The sequence below is a fragment of the Anser cygnoides genome, chromosome 2 (assembly GCF_040182565.1).
Source record: "Anser cygnoides isolate HZ-2024a breed goose chromosome 2, Taihu_goose_T2T_genome, whole genome shotgun sequence".
NCBI lineage: Eukaryota > Metazoa > Chordata > Aves > Anseriformes > Anatidae > Anser > Anser cygnoides.
In genome coordinates, this window is record NC_089874.1 from 143,157,656 (window position 1) to 143,177,788 (window position 20,133).

At 41.1% G+C, this 20,133-nt stretch overlaps 1 protein-coding gene across 2 annotated transcripts in view; it reads right to left on the reverse strand.

Annotated features, from left to right (window-relative positions):
• Positions 1-9,421, reverse strand: part of LRP12 (LDL receptor related protein 12) — a 51,743-nt gene extending 42,322 nt beyond the window's left edge. The window contains exon 1 of one of the 2 annotated variants that reach the window (XM_048068727.2): positions 9,050-9,421. In XM_048068727.2, the coding sequence (XP_047924684.1) occupies positions 9,050-9,128 (79 nt within the window). In that variant the 5' untranslated portion in view covers positions 9,129-9,421. The remainder of the gene's footprint in view (positions 1-9,049) is intronic. The other variant, XM_048068726.2, reaches the window with a different exon arrangement.
• Positions 9,422-20,133: the final 10,712 nt, after the last annotated feature.

Sequence of the window (20,133 nt, forward strand, 5' to 3'; positions counted from 1 at the left end):
ACAGCTACCCAGAGTTCAGGTCCACCTCCTCTGCAAAACCAGAAACTAGGGTGGGTTCTAGAAAACTGGTAAGAGCGATTCAAACACACTCACTCAGTCCCCGCGTACATATTCCTGGCCTCTGTCCTTTTAATGGATATTTCAAGACAGATGTACTGCTGAATCTTTCATGATGCTGATTCTAGAAAAGTCAGTATTGAGCACTACTCAACTTTTTGTTAGCTGGAGTACAGAGGGGGGTCTCACTCCCCATCCATGGCCCTAACCTGACACTCTGGGCAGCCTGACTTCAAAGGGGCTCATCCCTGGAGACACCATTACAGCATACAGTTCGCAGCACTGCTGCTCCTTCTAACCTGCACATCTGGAATACCGGATCTCCTGTTCCAGGAAAACTCCTCATGGACCCAAAGGCACCACAGACAAGCTGTGTGGCTCCAACAGATGGCAGGGAAAGCTGACTCTGCTCCTCACTACAGCAAGAAGACAAAGGTATACTCCTTTTGCCAAGTCTTATACATTTACAGCATTAAGGCGAAAGGGCTCTACAGGCCCCAGGTATTGTTCACAGATTTCCACTGCTGAAGAAGAGAAACAGAAATTTAGTATTGTGGACTTCACAAGAGAGTGGTAACATTATCACTCAGCCCTGGTATGCTGGGTTACTCTTTACTTCAGAACTGTGGTAGCACTGAAGCTTCGCTGCAGCGTGCTCAGACAACGGACACAAGAGACGACTTCACATCAGGGATGGGAGTGAGACAGCCAGACAACATCAGGCACTGCAAAGCGCTGCAGCTGGATCAGCAGCGACAGGGAGGTCAGCAGTAACTACACTTGAGGAGCAGGCGGCGCCGAGACGCAGCCAGCAGCGAAGCACAAAGCCCAAACGCCCTGTCAGCAAGAAGAGGAACACACGCCAGGGTCACAAAAAAGAATGTTTCAAAATGCTGACAAAAGCCATATGCTGTGCTACAAAAATCCTCTAATATCTCCGCTCGTTCACTTATCTCTTCTAAAGCACAGGTAAGAAGCAGGAATCTCAAGTTTCTGTGACAACCCGCTGCCTGAGCATACTCCTGAGACCTGAGAGATGGACCACGTGGAGAGATGGACTCACATGCAAGACCAGCTGCACTCCAATCCTTTTTCTTGACTGCTGATAATTCCTAAGAGTAACAACTTAGACTGATTAGATGCTCACACAGTCACCATAACGCCCCTTAAAATAAAAAGACCGTTCCCCTTACTGCCATTTTCACAGCCTCTTAAGTAACAGCTGTTCTCCCTGAGAGCTTGCACTTTCCCTTCCGTATTAAAGAATGGTTCTGCCACTGTTAGCCACAAACGTGTCTTCTCAAGACTTTCCAGTCTTTCCTTCTTTGCTGTCCCAACTTTCCACTCTTCATGAGTATCTCTAGCCATGGAACTGGTCATTCTGTTCGAACCTTAGGGTAGGAAACTTAAGCAACAGAAAGGCACACAAATGGGAGCTCAATTTCTACTAGTTACCCAACTACCCAAATCAATCCCAAGCAGTACATCCAGTTGCATGTCAGTATGATCAAGACACCGGTGTCTGACAATTTTACCGTTTATCTTCCTGACTTGCCAACAGAGATCTGCTTGGGAATATTTAAACTGGTGTTTGCATCATGGAAAGGAGAAATGTTGTATCTCCGTACTTTTTATAATTATAAATTGGAAGAAAAAAAAAGAAAGAAAGAAACAGGAACTCTCCCAAGTCCAGTTACAAATATTTCCATACGGTTTAGACATGCATTTGGAGTTAAATCCCTGTGCACTGTCTCTGAGCACTTCTTTAGAAGAGAGCAAATGGAAACGTGTAATTGCTTAGCAGTATGAAGAACAGACTGCAGTAAATACACGAATGCAACGAGTAAGACAGCATGTTAATTAGGGCTCTAGAATCATTCTCTTTGAAAAGGGCTTCCTTCAGCAGGAAAACAAGGGGGGTGCTAAGGCTTCCACTTAAAGCTATGCATTTTTATATATAAGGATTTGTTTACTGCATGAGGTGACCCTATTCATTAGCATTATCAGTCCCAATTACTACAATATCCCTAACTGAGGCTTTTACTTTCTTCTATTTGAAATACTCAAAATGCAATTCCATGCAAGTAAAATACCCTAATGAGGGTATACTAACTCATTCTTGGATTCTAGTATGCTTTGTAAGGGATAGAAAAGTGTGCTAACAAAACTCTAATGAAAATTCACATACAGTTAAAGCCTAGGAGCCAGAACACATGAACACAAGCACATGCTTTCCCCTCTCCGAGACGCATCAACGAGACTTCCAATTTCTGTTCTCTATTTGCTCACTTCTGAAAACTTTCAGAATGACGAAGTTATTCTGAAAGGAACAATTCCTTAAATGAATAAGCTCATCAAATTTTTAAGACGTGTTGAATAGAACAAACTTATTACTAGTAAGATAGTATAGATCTATAGATTAGAGGAAAAGTACAGGAGAGACCTGTTCCCACAATCTGAAGTTTCAGAAGGACCTGTCTCCCAGTGGGTTCATACAAAGCTGGAATAATAAAACCAAGTTACAGGAACCTCTACCAGAGTGTTTTTTTCCTAAATTTTAACCACCACAGTCTTCCACCACATACCAGAGTGTACTCATACTGCTTGTTAGAGGATCACTTTCTTGTTTTCTGTCTGCAACTGACTTAAACACTGCCCTGAACTGCTACACAAAGTCAGTCCTGGGGACTCCACTTGGCAGAAGAAACATCTCGGTTAAGGGAAGGGTGGTCACGAATTACAGACACACAATCAGGTGCATGCAAACATGCAAATCACAGCCTAAAAACATAGCTCAAGCTTACTTTCACCTTACGCAGAAATGCAAATAGTGCACTTTCGTTGCTTTGCAGAAAGTTTGTAATTCTCAGTAAGTTATGTTCATCTTTCTTGCATGTCAAGCAAATTTCCCCACAACCTACTAAAAAGTACCTATAAATCACAAGATGCTTACGTGAAAAGAGAGAGTATCTTATGACAACCGCAGCTACTAAGCCAAATGTTTCTGCATGACCAACCCCCCCCCCCCGCAACCCTCCCCCCCAAAAAATAAATGCACTCCACTTAAAGGCTTTTTTTTATTTTTATCATTGCTTTCTAATTTTTGATCCAGTAACAAGTTAGGGCAAAAAGATTTTTAACACTTTTTCCTGACTACTTCCAGAAAATTGTTCCTCAAGAAACTGCTGAGCAACTTATCACCAATGCCCTCATTCAGACTGTCAGATTAGAGGGGGAAAAAATCGAATGGATCACTACTAAATATATCTGCCTGGCTAAAAAGCCTTTCTTTCATCAACAGGCTAACCATGTAGGAAAGTTGTAGCGTATCCAAGTTTAAAGCATCTGGTCAGAGCACCAAGTCAGAACCGAAGTCCAGAAGAGCGCTTTTGGAAGTATTTGCGCTGACCTGTCTGTCACATTCATTGCAGTAGTTTAAGCCTAAATATTCATGAGAAGCAATACTATGTATTTCAATGCAATTGTAAACTTTAATGTAATGAGATATTACTAAAGGAACAGCTATGTCAAAAAGTTAAGGGTAGAAAATGCCACAAAATGTAGTCAGGAGAACACAACTTTTCAGAGCACAGTATCACAGAGCCTGCTATATAAACCACTGGGAGCACTGCTTGCTACTGACAGGATAAACACAGGAACTTGGATCTACAGCCACCTCCCATGCTATTAAACACATTGCTACCCAACGTTTTCTTAAAGCCACGTCAACTAAGCAGGCTGAATCTTACTGACCACCTGACACCTCAGTATAATTGGCACGACAAAACGTTAGAGCTAGCAATTCTGCACTGAATACAAGTGCGATTATGTGAACTGCGAGACAGCAAAAATAAAAAAAAATCCAAGCTTGTTAACAAATCACACTCTCAATTAGTGCCTTGCTAGACAACTTAGCTGTTCCAGTGCTCAGCATCACTATTAACTATCTGCGACAATATAAAGAGAACACTACCCCTGGAAAATGCAGAGCCATCTCAAAAAACAAAAAACAGACTACGTATGCAGTACAAACAGTACTCATGAATAAAAAAAATAAGGGAATGAATCTCATACTTAACAAGTATGAGAAAAATGCCTTCTGCAGCTTGGAAAGCTAGGGCACAAAAAAAGCTATGGTAAAAGGTAAGTGTGTGCAGGGGTACTTATCTAACTAACGTATCAAAATATTAACTTTAAGAATTTGAGATCTGTTAATGAACCATAAGACTGATCATAATTGCAAGTCTTAGCCGGGAGAAATATAAAAACAATATACATTGTACTCAGTTGAAAATAATACAGATGTGGTACTCATCTATTTGATATTGAAATAGGATGCAGCAAAACAAAGGAGTCAAACAGATTCACCCGTAGGGCCCTTCCAACCCAGCAGTGCTCTTCTTCTCCTAGCAATGTCAGAAAAAAGCTGGAAAAGCCAAGCTAATTATACATTTTGCTCTGATGACAGTAATGGAGTCAGGTGGCTCCTGTCCTGATTCCAGCTACAAGTACCTCTCTGCTCACCCTCTGGCTGAAGGTGTTCTCATTTAGTGCGTACTTACAATCACCCCAATTACCTTAGATTAAATTTTCAAACTCTTTTTTGCTATGAGGTTGTCTAGGACGTGCTTTTTTCTTCTCCTCTCAGACAAACACTCTAAGTATTATCCACATGACCTCACAGGTACTTTGACTCCTGTGGCTCTGAACAGCCAGTTGAGTATGTACTTACATAACTTGACAGATGATAAACTTCTTAGACAATAGAAATTGCTATGCCATTAAAATTAGGCCATTTTCTCTTTAAGGACTACAAAACCTTTCTAATATGTTAAACGCAGCAGTTTTGCCAATAATATGATTTACTTCCTAGCAAAATATATTTGTCCAATGTATCCCAGAAGTATCACTAAAAAGTGACATTTAAGAGTTTAAGGTACAATGGTCTATTAAGCCAAGCCATTCCTTTATGACAGTGTGTTCTGGCTTTATAGCACAACTTCTTTAGAAAAGGAAATAATTTGGCTGGCAGACTTTACTTGCTTACAGGATTCAAGCTTTTCTTTCAAACAAAACAAATGAAGAAAAATTTACTTTCCCTCATGCCATTGTCAGTAAACTGACACAAAACTGAAATTTGGGTCCAGACCAGTGAACTTTTGTAACAATTTGACCTGCCTGATCTTAAAACCATGAAAAAACAAAAAAACCCGACAGATTATATGTGCGATCTCATTGTAATCTCAATCAACATTTGTACCACAGAAACCCGGCATGGTACTAATACAGAACTAAGCGTTTTAAAGCCTGTATGTCTCTTCTTTTCATGGGCCAGAATAACGTCAATAGCATTGCAGTCTCGGTGGTAACATGCAACATTGCTTCAATTATGATTTCTGGGAATAACCATTTCCTGACCTCTTCTAATGATTCTTATTCATCAGCACTTAAGTAAAGCCCCGACTCCATCCTGTAGATACGGAGAAGTAAGACTGATCTCTATCATGCCACCAACTTCTTCCCTCGAGCTGTTTCGGTCACACAGTCCTACTTCTGTAAATGCTTTTCTTTTATACTCATTACATCTGGTGAAGGCAGAAGTAGGGTAATTTGCCAACTGTACCTCGGCATTGATCACTACCAACTCTACAACACGCAATAAAATCTGCTGTCGTTTTCTGTGGAGTGGGACAGAAATTCTGGATGGGATGACAGGTACAGTTAAGATAATAAAAAGTTGGACTCTGCAGCAATCTCAAGAAAGCGAGTATCCACACCTCCACACCACATCCCAAACAAAAGCATGCCTTAGTTTTTGCACTGTGCCACTCCAGAGACTTTTCTTAAACTCTCTTTTCTTAAACTTAAACTCTGTTCACCAGTCTCTCCCTACCTGGTCCTGAAAACCCTGCATTACAGCACCTGTAAGATATAAACCATCATCCTGTCAAGGGTTAAATAAAAATCTAACGTAATAGGAATTCAGTTCTCAAATCCAAGCTGATTTTTTAACAAGAAAACAAAATTCATTTGATTTCCAGCTAATCAATCATCAAACTCTGTTTTGAAAAATCCTGCCCTCAAGGGAATACGACCAACTTCTCAAATGATGTTTTTCCCCTACAGAAATCACTTAATGCAACACACAGCTTTGTTTTGAAAACAGACAACTGTTAGGGCCTTTGAGATATGCAGAAATGTCTTCATGCTTATCCTGGTAAAAGCCATGCCAGAATTGTATAGAGAGATGTATAATAAAGTATTTCTTGGATAGAAAATTTCCAAGTCAACAGGAAGGCCAGTTATATTAAAAAGTGAATACTGCTGCCCAATATCCTACCAAGCTAAAATTCTTGTTAGTCAGTGCTATTCCAATATTTCACACATCAGTATTCCTCCTTCTCAAATTTTTATAATTACAGTCATCATCAGAAGGAAGGTTTGAAAAAAATCACTAACTACAGGGAAACAGAGAAACATTCTCTGGAGAGCTCAAGTCCCACATATCAACCTCCATGAATTTAGTATTTTAATTAGTGGAAAATTCTAGATATAGCTGTGCAACTGCATAATGGAAGTCAACCAAAGCAATGAACTACTGCTTTTCCAAGTATGTGTTTACCCTGAGCACTGCCTACTGTATTCAAAGCCATAACACGCAGTACCATAATGATATCTGCAAGACTCTGCTCAGGATCAACACTGCTGTCAGCAATGCCTTGATCAAAGTTCATAGTGACATTATTTTAGTTTGGAAGAACTAAAAGCAGTTGTACAGGAAGATAATATGCTTTAATGGGGAATATTTCTCACCCCCACTTCCCTCTCCCCAAAGAAATGAACAAGACAAACCAAAATGAGAGATAGGGCTTTGCTACATAGCAAATGATTGCTCTCCTCTTGGATGCTCTAGCGTGGGAAGAACAAAGTTCCTTTCCTTTGAGCTGTGAAACTGGTCAGGACTTCAGACATCTATAACAATAAGTTGTAGGGAGAAATTAATCCTTCACGAGGATGAGGCAGCCCACTGACTGAAAGCGGACGCTGCTTTCCCCTTTACATCAATGGTGACGATGAATAGCAATGGGTTTCAGCACAGCAAAAAGAAAAAAAAAAAGTTATGGAGCCTTCCTAGTACTTGGTTAAACTTTGGAAAACCTAGCGTAAAGGTCCATAAAAAAAATGTTATTTGGCACATATTTTACTTGGTTGTTAAAACAAACAACCAAAAAACACGCCTACACTCTCTCAACAGAAGATTGTGCTTGTTGTTAAAGTTTTACAGTGGAAATGCTGACAACAGTGCCAAAGCTATAGCATCACAGTCTGAAACTATCTACTGAAGTTAGGCTGGCGAGGTTTGTCACAACAATCAGCAATTTCACTTTTATTTCAATTGTGGAGATTATAAGAGAAGAATACAGAGTTTGTTTAAAAAAAAAAAACTCTGCACAGAAGTTACATTTCTCAAATGCATTAAGCACATAAACATAAGGATAGCTTAACATCTCCAGAACTGAGATTTTCCCCACCATTTCCTGCTCTACCACAAGCCAACTCCTTTCCAGTTGTGCTTTCACTTTAGCTTTTGACATATGATTTTTTAACAACCTACATAAAGACTCTCTTCTTTGGCTTTGAGTGCATTTAAAAGGTTGGTCAGCACCTTGCCTCGCTCATCCAAGGGGGCTCACTCAAAAATTAAACTACGCTAGTGTAACTATTCAGTTACAGATACTGGTGTAACCGTAGTTCTACATGAAGAAGCCTATCTTATTTTTACTCAATTAAATATATATTAATCAATGAAATGGGAAGCGTTCTTAAAAAATTATGCTGTATATCTACAGACAGGAGTTTGCACTGCTATTCGCAGCACAGGCACGCACTGGACAAAGCCCTTTGCACAGGCAAAACCTGAGTCTCAACCCCCTGGCCTCAAGTTTTACTGAACAGTAAAACAGACTCTAACTTAATATGCTCAATCCCACGTTCAAAGCAAAGGCACCAGCTTCAGAATTGGCTAAACCAGGGCCGCTGTTGACGTCCCCCTGAGAGCGAGGCTCATGCCCAGCTCCACGCCAGCCGGCTGCTTCTCACGTCGGGGCCCAGCGGCAGAGCCTGTGCTCAAGTTTGTAAAACAAACACAACTCCGGGAGGGAAAGCGAGACAACACTCACCGCAAAGCATCTGGGGTTTGCCCTATTACATGTCACCGGGCTACCTACACACCATAAAGCAGCAGCGTAAACACAGCCACTCACACAATCAGTAAGTATTTTTCGTTAGCAGCTTTGTTTAAAGACGGGTTCATAACCAGGCACGAAATGCCGTTTTGGCACGGGCTGCGGGCGCGCTGAACAAAAGCGGAGGTCCCTGGCTGGACCCAGCGAGGCCTGCGCTGGCCGTGCCACAAACTCCTCGCCCGACACCAGCGCCTCGGCACCCCCTCGGCACCCCGAGGGAGAGCACATGCTGCACGGCCTCCGTCCCAACCCGGCCGGTGTGGAACATCTCTCCCAGGCATCCTCTCGCCACCCAGAGCCAACGCTCACTCGTGACTCAGAGGATTTGGGGTTTGTTTGTTTGTGCAGTCGCGCACCAACTCCGGAGTTCCCAGCCGCGCACACATCTGCGGGAGATAAAGGCGAGGGCAGCTGGGCCAAATCCCAGCCTCCGTCTGCAGGACTTCCCTGAGGAGATTTCCACCCACGCCCCCCAAGCAGGGTTGGGGGGAAAATAAAAAAAAAGAAATTACAAAGAGCGAGTCGTGGAGCGGCAGGGCTCGGCGGCTGGGGGAAGGCAAGGGGAAGGCAAGGGGAAGCCCGGGGCCGGCCGGCAGGACGGGGGCGGTCCAGGGGGTGCCCCCGGGCCCTGCTCCGTGCCGAGGGACCCCGGGGCCGGCCGGGCCCGCCGCCGAAAGGCCGCTTTGTTCGCTACCCCCCCCCCCCCCCCCCCCGCGGCCGGGCGGCGTCGCTGCCCCGGTACCTACCGCAGCAGGAGACGACGAGGAGCAGGAGCTGCGCTGACCTCCATGCCGGGGAGCCTCCTGCGCTCCCCCAAGGGGCCATAACCCCGGCCCGCGGCGAGGCGACGAGCAGCCGGACCTGCCACCGCCGCGCCCCCGACACGCAGCCGGAGCCGCCGCAAGCGAGAGGGGGAGGGGGGGGGAGCCGGCCTCGTCTCGCCCCCCCGCCGGAGCTGCGGCCTCGGGGAGCGCTAGCGGCCCGCACTCGCCCGCCTCATCCGCCCGCCCGCGGAGCCATGAGCAGCCGCCTCCGCCGGCCTCGGCCTCCTTCCCTCCGCCCCGCAAACGCTTCCTCCTCCCGGCTGGGCTCCGCCGCGGCTGCGCACTGCCCGCCCGAGCGCATGGAGGCGCCGCCGGCAGCCGCGGGGCGGGGCGGAGCGGAGCGGAGCGGCGGGGGAGGGCCCGACCTCGGCCCGGCACCTCCCGCCCCGGCCGGGCCCGCCCCGCCGCTGGGAGGCCGCGACCCCTGAAGGGAAGGGCTTAAAGCGTGCTCCAAGGGGCTGGAAGGGTGAAACGTCTCCCGGTACTATAGCAGCCGGGCGGCTCGGCCCGACACGGTGCCCTGAAAACGTGTGTCAGAAATGCAGCCCGCTCCGTGAAGCACCGAGACGCCCCAGCCGAGGCGTTTCTGGCCTCCAAATCCGCGTTTCACAAATAAGACCTAAAAAGCAGTGTGTAAACAAAAAGTGAAACTCTGCTGTTGATGCGTTGCATCTAGATTTACGGACTAGCTTTGACACTGTACATTTCTGTTGACACTGTACATTTTTAACATACGATTAATCATCCTCCACCGTACATTTCTATTAACATAAAATTAACCATCCTTCACCTTTTAATGACCTTATTTTTCTCTTCCACACCTACCTATTGCTCTCCATTGTTTAACCGAGTATCAAAAGCAAGTAGGATTCACAGTGCAATCTCTATCTTGAATTTTGCAGCGTCAGTTGCAGACTTGGAGAAGTGTTTATTGCCTGAAAGCTCCTCAGTTCTACTAGATGAGCTGATTTATTAGGAAAATAAATTATTACCATTCCTTAAAAGAACAAAAATCACACAGGTAGGGCTTCATTGCTACATCATGACAACATGTTTTGGATCTGACCAGAGTTCTGGCTCTATGAAAGTTGACGCCTGTGGCGAGTGCTCTATTTCTCCTTATTCCTTTCTTTTTTCACTGCTCTTCTCTGATTCCTCCCCCGTTTATTTCCCACCCACCATTTTATTTCAGAAGGAAGAGAAGTATATTGGCAGATACGTCTTTTTTTGGAGGCGTGGAGGGGAAATAGGTTGTTATATGAACGAGTATCTTGAAGTAGATGAAGTATCAGTGATAGTCACTAAAGAAGGAAGACAAACCAGACAAGCCTGAATGTTCCCTTACTCTCTGGGAAGTTGTGGCTCAGGAACACCCTGAATTATAGATGATATCATCAAGTTTAATAACTCTCAATGGATTAGTCTTTGGTAAATTTATCCAGTCACAGTTTGAACCTATGAGAGATGTGACTTCACCTCTCAGAAGCCGTAACCATGCATACAAAAAATAGCACTTGAAAGGTGAAAGAAACACAACCTCTATTTACAGATTTATACAAATAAATATTCACAGTGTCTTCGCCAGTAAACTTTTTCTTTCTTTTTCTACTTGCAGGTTTGAGCAACTTCAGTGAAACCTCAGATGCCCTATATTTCCACCCAGTGTATCCCATTCCTCTTTTTGTTGTTAATTATTAACAGGGGGGCAGTGGAAGGATGCTTAGGAAGTCTGATCTGTAGCTGCTGCGAAAGATACTGCTACCTTTATGAACAGATGCAGCACAGAACATGTGCCCACACAGAGACTTCTAACCCTCCCACAGTAATTGCAGCTGTACTTTCTGGGTGCAAGTCCTTACTGGAACTCATTAAACTCTCTGCTGTAGAGATAGGTCAACATTAAACAAACAAATCAGCTCATGATCCATAACCTTTCTCTGCTCCTCCCAAAGTTATTTTTGTCTGTCTAGTTCAACCCAATTTCTACCACCCAGTTGCATGTTATTGAGAGATGTGATATGATTCTCTTTCCAGAGACTTCAGTTGCACAACAAAGAAAACATTAATTATCTTTTCAGATTAAATGCTATTCCAAACATCCCTATTGGCAAAACTGCTTTCAGTCACTCACACAAACAAGTGGTTACCCTTTATCGTGTGCCCAGGTTGATCATTCAAGCCAGTGGAGAGCAAAGCATGAACCCCTGGCATCATGTGCTTAATTTTTACACTGTTCTCAAAGATGCAAAGCAAAGGATGATATGTAAAAGACTCCTGCCTGGGTACTAAACGATCTTGGCAAGCAAAAGGTGAGATAGTGATGTAATGACCTAAGGAACAACCTCTGCAGCTGCGGTTTGCCTACTTATGATGAACTGGATTTTTTAAGTCCAGGGAGGAGAATGTGTTAGGTCCAGACAAGATGCTCATGATATCAGGTAACATCTTCCCAGTAGTCCTCTTAGCAAGCTCACCAAATTTATGAACTTTGACATACTTAAAAGACTTCTTTCCTGGCAAAGTTATGTGAGAAAAAATCTTACGCCTATTTTGCAGCTCCTTCTGTTGGCCTCTGCCAAGAGCTCTCTGTCTTCATCTCTTTGATGTTTGGGGGAAAAGTATCATTTTCCTTATGTCTGAAAAGTGCCTAGTAAATCATAAATGTATATACATAAAATTCTAATCATGACTGCATGGATTTTTTTACTCTTATCTGAAGACGAAAAATAAAATTTTATCAGTAGAAGTAATTTTTAAGCAGCACGGAAGTTGACACTGTATTTCTTTTGGATTTTAAGGCAGGTAAAGATAAATTATCCTGAAATTGTACACGATTGACCTTGAACCAAACCAAGAGTTTCATAACAGTCAATTTTTCTTCTGCTTGAAGTTCAACGTTGTCATGTGAATCTACTGAAGCAGCTTCAGTAAGAATTATCAGGAACCCACTGATGATATCGACTTACTACTTTATTACCCTGCAGTTTTACTTTCCACAGTTTTCTTTTCAGTGATTGTCTTTTTACAGTCACTTCAGCTTTACTTCGTTGCCTGTCACGTGTTTCCTTCTATCTTTGCTCTTCTTTTTTTCTCTTCCTACACCTTCCTCACCAGTTCTCCCTTTCTTCTTTGCCCCTTCAGACTATGCTGTTAGCAAATGCCACCCACAGATGTAACAGCACTTTTACAAGCCATTGTAAAAGTTCTCCCCAGTTCATTCCTTTCTCTGTACTTTTCCTCTGACTGTCTGTAAAATTGTAGGGGGCAATCTTACATCATGTCTCCCTAATGCCAACTTCTGGTTGGGACATCTCGACACCACTTTAATACATAATAAGAAAGGGAACAATTCAAGATGTTGACTAGATCTCAGCTTAATGAAATAAAAACTTTACCAGTTTCATTACTTTCTGTCTCATAAACTCCCTTCATGTGAGGGCATAAGAAATGCTGATATTTTCAGTATCAGATTTTAATTTGGGGTGAGATCTCTACCACGTCTGAATTTACTGCATCTTCTTTTTGCAGAAGAATTCAAGGATTTTATCATAAAAGGGACATCAGTGGAATTCTAAATATGTTTATTTTATGGTATTATTTTTTCCAAATCAATTATTTATAAACTTAAAGTAGAAAAAAGTAGGCATCAGAGGAAGTGAATGTCTCTCCCAGATTTTCATTTGTTCTGCAGCACAGTGTATGAACGTAGAGTGGGACAAAAATGATTTGTTCCATTTTTTCATTTCCATTTTTTTAAATAATATTTATTTTTTAGCAAACAAACAGATGTTTGCCCAGCAATCGCCTAAAGGGTGCTAATAGACTTGATTTTTTATTCAACATTAATTTTAATACTAGACCACAGCTACCTCAAGTCTAGAGTACCCTACATAACTTTGCTGCAAAGTGATGAAAGACAATAGAAGATGGTGCCAGAAATGTCTGGATCAAGTCCATTGTGTTAAAAATATATCGCATACATCAGAATCTGCTTGCATTGTGCGGGAGTACATATTAATATTGCTGTTGCATGCTGGAGAAAATGCATCAAAGGTGTTATGTGATCATTTACTTCCCTGATATTTATAATTAGTATCGCTATTGTCTAGAGGCCAATCAAGGGTAGGGTCCCATTATGCTTAGGACTGTACAAATATAGGACATGCTGTACAATGTACAGTGGAAAACAGTCCAAATAGTTAGCTTGGCTAACTGCAAATGAAGTATGTCTGGAGCCAGTGACAGTGTAGCTGCATCATCATGACGTTGCACTCAAACTGATTCTGTAGGGCATATTCGTTTAAGCACCGTGCCCCACTAAGTGATTCTGGGATCCACTTTAGTTTTTTCAAACTATCACAAAGCACTTGAAATAAGTCAGGGCTCGTTTTCCATGTTTTATCGTCTGGGAACTGTAGGTTTGCAGGCAGTTTGTGAGCTCTTTTGCCTAAAGTCTAAACGGAGCAACTGGATCCCCAGCAGGGAAAAGGTATTTGTATATAAGCAAGTTTTAAAAACAACCTGCAAAATTTGTTAGCTTGTTTAAAAGCAAATCATATCCCTAATGTAATAGTATTTATTTATTTATTTTTATTTTTTTCCCATGTATTAGATATTATGCTTTGAATATTACAGGCATGTTATGTTCAACTAACTGTTCAGATTAAGTCATGAGTTGTTATCACAGGCTCTGTAGTTTCCCTGACAATGATAGCACCTCTGTCATATGCTGCATGAATGGCTATTGACTAATTATTTAGTTTTAGACAGTTCTGGAAAAGCTGCCCAAGCTTGTTCATTTATTAAAGTATGTTGCTGCTGCAAAGACAATCCAACAGAAGTAGCTTCAGTTTGGAATAAACCTTGTGACAAAGCGTGGCCTAATTCAGTCTGCAATTACAGTGAGTAACATAATGCCTAGATGGGTACTTACAACATGTTAACAACAATGGTGTTAAAACTGCTTTTGTTATTTCCTTATTGTCAACTAAAGCAGTTTAAGTCTTATTGTAGCAATGTGGACCTAGGTGGCAGGCAAATATCAACAAGCTTGGTGATACTTTCATTCCTCTGTCTGTATCCTTAATACCAGACCCAGAAAAGGCGTAAGAACCACTGTATTAGTATAATTTTACTACAGAATTACCAATGTACTAGATAAGCATCTGTGGTTATCTAAACTGGCTGAACAGCATCAAAAGATAGCAGAGAATCTGAGTGTGTAGTCACATCACATCTCAGAAGAAAATCTTGTCTTTTGCTCCAGTCTTTAGAGACCTAAGGCTGCACTTAGCAGACTGCACTTAGCAGCCATTCCCTTACCTTTGGACTTAGCTTCTTGGGAGTAAGGAACAGAATCTGCTTGCTGAAACCTGAAAGAAACTTCTGTCACTAAAATCTCTTACAAAAACCTTTGTGGTTTTTATTTTGTTGTTGTTTGCTTTTTTTTTTTTTTTTTTTTTTTTACATCTGTGCACACTGCTTTAGAAAACATTGTAATGAAGCCATAAAAAAAGCCTGAGTTTAAGGTCTAGATAAAGCAATGAATTTATAGGCAAAGACATTTGTGTAAAACAGTCAAATAATTTTGAATAATTAGCCAGTCACAGAAAGAGTGTAACTGTTCAGCTGATTCATGGACAGAATGAAGAACTAAACTATTAATGCTATTTCAATTTTAGAGCAGACAAGCCTAAAGACCAAGGGGAAAAGGAAAGAAAGAAATGAAACAAAACAACATCAACAACCAAACACCTGAATATTCCAAAAGAGAGAAAAAGCCAAAACAGAAGACTTCATGATTCGAAAGAACATCAAAAATCTCCTTAATACAAACAGAACATTTCATAAGCACTTTTCAAAACCTAACAGGCTAATTACCTCCTGTAAAAGGAGCTATTAAAAAACATACTTTTTTTTGGCTACATTTTCGATTCTAAATTAAATTTATTTTTTCTTACACCCAATTTTTGAAGCAATTATCTTTTCAAGCTGCATACTGACACTAGTAATATTCTTGATTTTCTAATTAGGTTAAATTAGAACCTTCTGCATCTGGCCTGCACTTACACATCATGTCCCCACTGGTCATTAAGACAGAGCCAGCATGAAGTCTGAAGTAGTGAACTACTTCTAAAATATAGCCCAAGTTAAAAGAAGTGGAGTGAACTGTAGTTTTATAGTCGTATCTATGTTCTGCATGTAGACAGGTCTGGAAGAAAATGCAACCAATATCAAGTGTTAATATTTTGCCCAAATAACTTCTTTTATCTTTTCACAAGTACAGGTAATCTTTAGCTATGGATCCAGATCACGTGTTTGTCTTGTGGACCCGTGACATCCAAGTGGAGGACTTTGAGTCAGAGGACAGCCAGAGGAGCTCTGCATCCCCTTATCTCTCTCAGAAGCTTACTCAGTCTCCTCAGTATTGCTAAATCTGATTTCTACAGTTCTCCAGAACCAGGACTGAAGTATGTTGTTTGTCTTTCACAATAGCAGTTGGGTTCTCTTTTAAAATTCTTAACAGATTTTGCTTGGCATAGCCATACCTGATGCCATTTCATAGATGTGAGTTGCAATTTGGGGAATACCACGTGGTATAAACTTGTAGAGGAGGGCATGTTTGTGACCGCTCTGCAGGATAGCTCCTAGCTTTGGAGGGAGGAACCCTACAAGAACCAGACAGTTGGAGAAGGATTATGTTACTTCATTGTTACCCTGCCTTTCCACTGTCCCATCCAGTAGAACCCAATGTGCAGAGTCATAATTTGGCTCATAACACGAGTGAAACTGATTTTGCAACAGAAAGTCTACTCTTAAATCCAAAAATTATGATACCTCTTAGGTGAAGGTTAGTGAGAACTGAGTCAGATCATCTAACTAACTGCAGACCTCAACATAATTCGTAGGTTAGTCAAAGTTAGAGAAGGGGTTTCTAAGATACACTCTTGGCTGCTAAAACCAGCAGTAATTGACAACTGCTTGTTTAAGCAAAAGCCTTCCAAGGACTATTACAGGTTTCCACTTAAACTGCTGAACATGACAGTTACTCTGTCAAAAGTCCAAAATTTGTACAGACGTGCATATGTATCATAATCATATAAATAATAAATATTAATATGAATAATACAAATAATAAATTCTTATCTAGGCACCTTAATTTTAATAGTGCCAATTCCAAACAGTCTAGGAGTCATTTTAGGTCTTGTCTTCCCTTTCCCCAAATCACATGCTTACTTAAAAATCGTAAGACTCAGAATAAGACTTTGCATATGACTTGACTCATAAAACTTGGCAGTACCATTATATGCTCACCCATTTAAGCTAAGTCAAACACCATGTGGCACTATGTTAAGAGTGCCAGGGATTTGCAAAGCTCTACAAGTCCCAAAGATGAACGTGAACTTTTTAGTTGTGAAGTGTGTGCAAAACACACATGCAAATTAGAACTTAAGGCAGTTAATTTTTTTTTCTTTTACATGTACAAAGGTATTTTATAGAGCATTCTAGTCTACTCTGACAAAACTACCTTTATTTGAAATCTACTGTATAAACTTAACTTTATTTGTAAATTCAAACCTGTATGAAATTGCACAGAAGATAGAGTAAGTGCATTTCAGGACTTTTTAAAATACACAAAAATAAGAAAGGAAGATGACATTCACATTTTGTCACCTACACTTCAGAGAATATACCAACAGTACATTTTATGTCCGGTCATTAGAGCTACAGGAGTAAATTAAGGCCTGTGTGTCCTAATCCCATTTACATCTCAGTGCATCTGCTGTAAGTGAGAGTGGAAGATCCATGGCAGAAGAGACCTCCTCGTATTCCCCATTCCTCTGCAGTCACGGAGATCAGGGTATTAGAATTAGTGTGGTAATTCAGAGAAGCCTTTCAATATACTACAAAATGTCTTGAGGACTAGATTCAGTTGATTTACATGTTAGTTTTCCACTGTGCCAGACAGTTTTGCACTTCATTTTTCCTTTTCAAGCTTTAGTCCTACTATGTTACATTGCTTATTTATTGTAAATGAAGTTTTCAATATATTCCTGTCAGGCTTGTAGAAGTCTTTGACACACTCCAACTGAGCAGTAGCACAGTAACACTGACATATTTTTGTGGCAGTATTGAGAGATTTTAGACCTAGAGGCTGTATCATGAACTGCAGGAATTAGCACTATTCCCTGAAGTAAATGAAACTACACTAATATCAAGGTTTCCTGAAACCGCTCTTGGATCAAGCTCCAGATTTTCCATTTGTAAAAAGTTCAACCATTTGTTGGAGTTTTGCTTGTCTGCAAACAGGCAGCTGGCGTTTTCTACCCACTGGGAAAAAAAAAATAAAAAAAAAATTAACAGCTGATAGACAAAAGGTTTTGTTTGTTTGTTACAAAACAGCTGTTTCTAATCTACCTTTGACTTGCACTAGTATTGCAGTATCAAGGAGGATGTGAGCAAACAAAGAAGAGGACAATGAGATCCTGAAGGGCAGATTTCCTACACCAGAAAAACCACTGGTGGTGGATTCAGATGTAATCTGATGCAATAGCAGCGTAGTTTCCTGTAGTCATTTATTATATTGTCCTTTAGCTCCAAATGTGCAGAATATTTTTCTACTGAGCCTGCATAATTGTATTGCAGGAGATATCTGGGACTCCTGGAAATTCTGGCAGCTGGGATCATTGTCTTCTGAACTAGCATGTGAGGCTCTTAAAATTCAGAAAAGCATTTTGTTATTTTTTACAGTGTTCAAATTTTACTTGTTTATTCATGACTGTCCAGGGCAAAAGGATAAAGACAAAGCCTCTGTCAATAATAAACCCTTCATCATTATCTGCAATCCTGTCCCTGATGACTGGTCCATGTCACAGAAACCCAGCTAGCTGACAATGCAACACCCGTCTCTTATTTCATTCCCCAGTGCCACCCTCCCTCCCCATTCATCACAGATCTAGAGCAGGAAGGATAAAAACTGAAGGGAAGCCAATATTTCCTCACACTTAATCTGTGTGTCCAGAGACAGTATACACTCGGGCCATGCTGTTAATCTCTAAATCCCGTAAACAGATAAAGCTTTCTAGAGAAGCTGCTGTAGACACTGAGGAGATGATAAAACTCACTTGGTTGCTTCCTGGGAAGACTTCAACTTCCTAGCCTGAATGCGAACATAAAATGCAGGAACAAATCCCTGTCTTGGTCTAGTAATTTCCTCCTGTAGGAGGAGATAAAACCTGCTGCATTTAGGGTCAGAACTATGAAACTTCATTCCAACAATCTAGTACAGCAAGAAACCTATTAAAACAACCTCCAGCTTGGCTGCTGCTTGTGGTGACCCTGCTGGTTTCCCCTGGATGGCTTGGTACAGGCACAATGCTTCTTGCTCTAAGGAGTAAAATTTCCTGACAAAAGAAAGGCTGTTAAAATCTCCACATACTGCTACAACTTTCCTGTGGACTCTAGAGCTCTGCTCATTAGTTACTTATTTTCTGCTCTTCCAACCAGCAGCTCAGAGAAGTGAAACGTATCCCATGTATTTTGATTTGCTGCCTACTTCAACTACCCATTAAACAAACCCAGACAAAATTCTTACTCTCAGTACAGACAGTACTGCACGGGATGGTCCAACCTGCCTGTAAGACCTATTTTTCTCTGTGACATTTAGGCTTTGCCAGAAGGGGGAAAAAAAAAAAAAAAAATAATAATAATTCGAGATTGGAGTGCTGCTGACAGGAGGACTTCCAGAGGAGGTGGCACAAACTGATCTTGTTCAGACTGTTATCAAGAGATAACATTTTGACTCTGTCACAGTTATACTCAGTGACCATGAGAAAAACAAAACAAAACAAAACAAAAAATAACAAACTCTTTCTGAGTCTAGTTTCCAACGTAAGAATGATAATGCTCATTTGCCCATCTTTTCAAATTAAACTGAGAAGATTTGGATGTTGGATGTCTCAAAGCATGAACTCGTGGCGCCAATAGTTCAAGGATTCTGATTTCAAGCATACTGTAATATGTATAGTAAACTCAATTAAAGAACTACCTCTATAAAACAAGTACAATCATGAAATGGATGTCAGGAAATTCAGCAGGCTGTTATTGTAACTCATTAATGGAAAGCTTATTCATCTGTTTTCTTTTCAAAAAACTGAGGACAGTGCAAAAGCAAAAGACACATCCATGAAGATTCACAAAGAGTAGGGATGCAAATACCCTGCATCAAGATACGGCTTCTGATTCATTTTAATGCAGCCATCAAGCTTCATTTCCTCAGAAATGTTCCCCATGTATAGGCGTACACCAAGCACCTGGAAATCTCTTGAGTAAAATTTATAGCTGCTGGTGCAAATTGCTTGCAAATTAGGCTTCACTGGAATTTCAGGCTCCCCCTCCTCCCCCCTTCTCTCCAAGAAAACCCCCAACCCCCATAAGTAACATACAAACATTTTTGATATACATATATGTATGCATGCATAATTTATATGTGAAGGGAAAAAAGTACTTTGAATTGCAGTGCTTTCAAAAGTGAATAAATTTAAGCAGTGGATGCACTTACAGTCTTCATTCTGTCATTATGCTTGTTCATTACATAGTATCCTCCAAATAATAAATGAGTATTTATTCTGCTACTGTTGTTCTCAGATGGCCAGCAGATAATATTCCCAGTGCCAAATGGTTTGTTTTTCAAACTTGTTGCTAATCTGTTCAAGAGACTTTGTTCAGAAGCTATATGTCTGGGGTAGAAACCCCTTGACTAATAATTATAATTAAGTAATGAAGATTATGTCACTATATCTGGTGATCTGGCAGGTAAGGGAATACATGATGAAACAGAATATATAAAGATGAGCAAGTCTAGAAGATATGCACCCTATATTCTTCAGGGTATTAACTAATAAAATTACTGAATGGCTTGTAATTATATTTTGTAAGCTAAGGGAGAGACAGAAACATATCTGAGGAACTGGAAATGAAAAGATGGACTGATGAAAATTATTGTA